We start from the raw sequence: 4,492 nt of genomic DNA, 5'->3' as shown, positions 1-4,492 counted from the left end.
AAGAGTTTGGGGAGCTGGAGCAGAAATGTGCTGTGGAAATAAAATGAAATTAATTAAATAAATAAATAATAGAAAAGGGGAAGAAAAAAAATCCTCCGTCCTGGACGCGTGCCAGTCAGAGGCAAGGGCGAGCACACAGTGGTCGGGGGGACCGGCGGGAGGGAGGAGGAAAAAAAAATATTCTCGGAAAAGGGGGTTGCAGTTGTTTTCTGAAAAGAAAAAAACAAACAAGCCACACACACAACGAACGAACCAGCAGACCAAGCCTTTTGTTTAAAGCCGCCGGGCTGTGCAGCCAAGCGGGCTCCGCCGGGAAGAGCCGTCCAGGAGCGCGGCCGGGCCAGGGCTGCGCGGCCGCGGGGCGGTGCCGCGGGGGCCAGGCGCCCTTTGCGGCACCCCCCGCTGCTCCCCGGCGGGCACAGCGCTGCTCAGGGACAGCGGCGCTTCTCTCCGAGCTGGGCTGGCACAGCCGGGCTGCGCCACCGGGCCCCGCTGCCGCCCTGCACGCCCTGCCCGCCCGGGCCTGCGGGATGGTCACCCGGCCCTCGCTGCTCCCTCAGGGCTGCAAAGCACAACAAAGAGTGTTAGGTTTTAAAATTTCTCCAATCGAGCCTTCTCGGTGCCTTTTCAAGGCAATGTGACTGAATTGTGCGTGTTCCCCGGGTCTGCATTTGCCACCCCGTTTAGATAACACCCGTGATTTATGTGCAAGTTGAATATATAGGCTGAATTCCTAAATTCCTTCTGAAGCAAATAAATCCTTCTCTTTCAGGACATGCGGTGAGCAGGGCCAGAGCAGGGATGTGATGATTAGCCCTGGCTCTGCAGAGTTATCGCTGGTGTCCTGCACATCCCGCTGCTGCACAGCATCACTGGGGAGCCAGCCCTGGGCTGCCTCAGCATGTATGGATGTGTTTGCAAATATGGACCTGTCCTGTGCCTCTAAAACAAGGATAATACCTCTAAGGCATTTTCTACCCTGTGAGAATAAGTGCATTGTTGTGTTTAAAGAGATTCTTCTGACGAACGCCATAGGGAAAGCTGTAAATAACAGATCCAGATTTTTGGGAAGGAAAACCCAATGTCCTCCCTCACTCTTGTGTTGCACCAGGCACAGTCCCTTTGGTGGTGCAGTCCCTTTTACAAGCACAGCGTCCTGATATCTGGCATACCTTTGGATGTGGGTCCAGGTTTGGATTGCAGGCACTGTGGCTCACACTCCATGGCCTATGCCCAGCTGTTTATGGGGTGGCTCACCTGCCGTGGCCTCCAGATGATGCTGATGCCAGTTCCTGGTAGCCTTGAGGGAACTTGGGTATTGTGTGGAAGGGATTTCTCATTGCACTTATGATCATTCCTGTCATGGTGGCTGAAAGGGATTCTTTCCAACAGTCAAGTCAAGAGGATTCTGCCGAGTGAAGGGAACTATTCTGTATTTGGTGCAGATTTATATTTTAAATAGAGAAAAAAAACCAAAAAGGGAACAATATGTTCTGGTTTTGAAGACTCATTTATTATGAGCCTTTATGAAATACGGACTCATTTTTCAAATTTATAACAAAGGGCATCCTGGCTATGTTTCTAGCAGCTATATCAAAGAGTAACTGCACTTCTCATTTAAAGCTACTTTGAAAGAGATCACATGTAATAGGTATTAGGATATTAAGAGTGTATATGTGCTTTTTGCTTTTTAATTTACACATCCAGCTTTCCAGTTCTGGGATGCCATTAATGTTCTTAGCCCAGAATTACTCTATTTAAAGAGCTAGGTTTTCTTAGCTCTTGCAACAACATGGGCTTTATGAGATTTGAGTGGGCAAATCTTACCAGTGCATTTTTACTATAAGAGCTTTTGTTTAGAGGAAGGCATTGGTGGCTCAGATCTCATGAACGTGTTGTTGTCTCATTTTGAGTTTAAAATAGTTAGTAGTTAGTGCCTGCTTTCTTTTTTTTTTTTTTTTTAGGTGCAAGATAAAATACAGGGCAAGTGGCATGGTTTATTGAAATAAATGATGACACAAAGTAGCTGGCAAACTAACCCTTACATTGAGCAGTGCCGTTGCAGGATTATTTCTGATGACTCATCAGATCAGATAATCCACAGCATGTGGATAAAAGGGGATGCAGGACTCAGAACTAAACCCAGAAAGCCGCTCTTGGAAAAATGCAAAATCTGAGGTTAATGTTGTATTAAAGGTAAGACCTGAAAAGAGCACGGCAATGTGCTGCCCCCCAAGCAGGGATTTTTAGCCTGGCATTTTTGAAAGGACCAAAGAGATGTTCAAAGGGAGTGGAGTAAAATATCCCTGAAGGGGCCTTTGAAAATCCAAACTTTAGTAGTTTTGTGGGATGCCACATTAATGTGAGATTCTAGCTGAAGAAATGTGTTTTAATTTCAGAGTAGCAGTTTTGCCCATTTACGTCAACATTTCCTACTTTTTTGGAGGGGGAAGTTCTGCTCCTGAATAAATAAATGTTATATGTGTCCCAGAACAGATGAGATTTTCCTCCATCCCTGGAGCCAGGATGCCACACCTAGGGGCAGTGTCTGTGGGCAGGCTTTCAAAGGCCCCTCCAACCAAGTCCTGCTTCTGCACCTCTAGCTTGGACTCAGAAGTGCTGGCGAGCGTCTCACGCTGCAACTTCTTGGATGCACCAGGGAAAGCCCCCAGGAGCCTTTTGCTGGGGTTCTGTGCACGTGTCATTGGAAGCCTTATGCTGAAAATGTTTGTTTCTATTTGTATTTGATTGTACAATGTAAAATTAGTATCTGGAGCCCCATAAGTATATGAGGTGCTTTGTAAAGCAGTCACCCTTTTACAATAGCACTTGGCTTGGCTCCAGCTTGGCCTGTTTTGGAATTCAGCATACACCAATTGATATATTCTGCCCAATACATAATGACCATGGAGAGCTGACTGTGCACCAGTGTTTCCTTCTGGCTTTTGAAATGGCGATCGCTCCCTTTCTGTGCTCCCAACGAAATCAAAGCATCTTGTAATCCTTTGCTTGTTTTTAAGTGACAGTAGTCCTCTGTTCCCTGACAAATATTGCCAGCAGAAGCCTGGTAGCTCCAGACAAGGTCCTTTGAAAGAGGTGGGAGGGGAGAGAGGCTCTGCAGGCAACTTTCCAGCAGCAGCTGTGCACTAACGGCATGGGAGTGTGGGAGGCTACTCCCGGGTTAGGAAGACAGTTCAGCAATGCAGTGAATGTGTGCTCGCAGTACATGACTCCTATTTACTTTTTTTGAATTCCCTGACCTTTGTCTGACCAAATCCATCGCCGAAACGCAGCTGGATGGGGAGGGGGAGCAGCAGCCAGGCTGTACCAAGGATCCTGCTGCACTCGGTGGAACACGCGGCATTCCCCCAGGGAAGTGTTTAAGGACAGTAGCGAGGTGGCAAGTTTTCCTTCTTGCTGAGAAAGTTATTTGGAGTTGGGTCTTATTTTACTGTACCATCTCTCACTTCCCATGGAAGTAAGTGCCATTAATTTGCCTGACAGAGGTATTAAACTGTAACAGCTGAATACCAGTCAAAGGCAGCACTGTTTGATAGGGAAGTGCCAGAGAAAGAGGAGTTTGCAGGAGTCTGGGGTATTGTTCAGAGCCTTGTGATCTCAGCTTCATCACAGCTTCACAGTTTCAGGTCTGGTAATGATCTGAAAATACAAGTCTTCATGGTGACTGGAAGGCAGAGAGGCACAACCTATAGGGACAGCAGTTAGGGCTCACCTTTTGATGAAGAGCAAGGTCGGTCTGAGTTGCAGCTGGCCATTTCACCTTCAGCTTCATTTTCTTTTGAGTGGGTCTCATGGACCACTTGTGTCCATGTCCAGGGGAAACAGGCAGTTTTGGCTTGGAATTAAGAGTTTCAGAGAGACTCTCTAACACCAAGGGAAGTAAATAAATGTGAGCAAAAGTTCTGCAAGTTGTCAAAGGAGAACATCACATGCAAGGAGATTTCAGTCAAATCCTGCAGAACCTGACTTATAATTGTGCTGGAGCAAGGACCTACAGATGAGACCCCGTGCCGATAAAGAGCTGATGGGGGTGACACTGAGGACAGTGTGGGGTAGAGGAGAAAACTGTAAGTGAGTGGTGTCACATAAAATTCCAAAATTCCCTGTGTGGTGCTGCTCTGAGTCTCCCAGACCGCTTGTGGTTACTGCTGAGCTCAGCCAGAGCACGGATGCTCAGGCTGTCTTCAAGTAAGCCCTGCCTGAGGGGGAGAATGGTTTCTGCCCTGCTGGAGAAGGGTAATGAGAGAGGGGGACCCTTTAGGCTGGCTGGGCTATTGCAGAGGGTGGAAGCAAGGGTTTGGATTGTGGCCCTTGTTGCTCATCTGTCAGGTTACACCATGATTGATCAGCCAGCTTCTGGCCTGAACATCTCCACAGAAAGCTGTGCTTTCTCTCCTGTTTCTACCTTGCCTCCTCTGCTGCTTTGTGCTGGTCAGAAGGAAGGAGCAGCTGCAAAACTTGCACGTCTGGG

General features: G+C 47.8%; 1 protein-coding gene across 1 annotated transcript in view; it reads right to left on the bottom strand.

The window, feature by feature from the left end:
• LEF1 (lymphoid enhancer binding factor 1) overlaps positions 1–3,814 on the bottom strand; it is a 77,512-nt gene extending 73,698 nt beyond the window's left edge. The window contains exon 1 of the mRNA XM_031066492.1: positions 3,734–3,814. Within this exon, the coding sequence (XP_030922352.1) occupies positions 3,734–3,814 (81 nt within the window). The remainder of the gene's footprint in view (positions 1–3,733) is intronic.
• Positions 3,815–4,492: the final 678 nt, after the last annotated feature.

This window comes from Geospiza fortis, unplaced genomic scaffold, assembly GCF_000277835.1.
Source record: "Geospiza fortis unplaced genomic scaffold, GeoFor_1.0 scaffold11, whole genome shotgun sequence".
NCBI lineage: Eukaryota > Metazoa > Chordata > Aves > Passeriformes > Thraupidae > Geospiza > Geospiza fortis.
The sequence above is the reverse complement of the archived record's forward strand: the minus strand, read 5'-3'. Positions and strand labels throughout refer to the sequence as shown.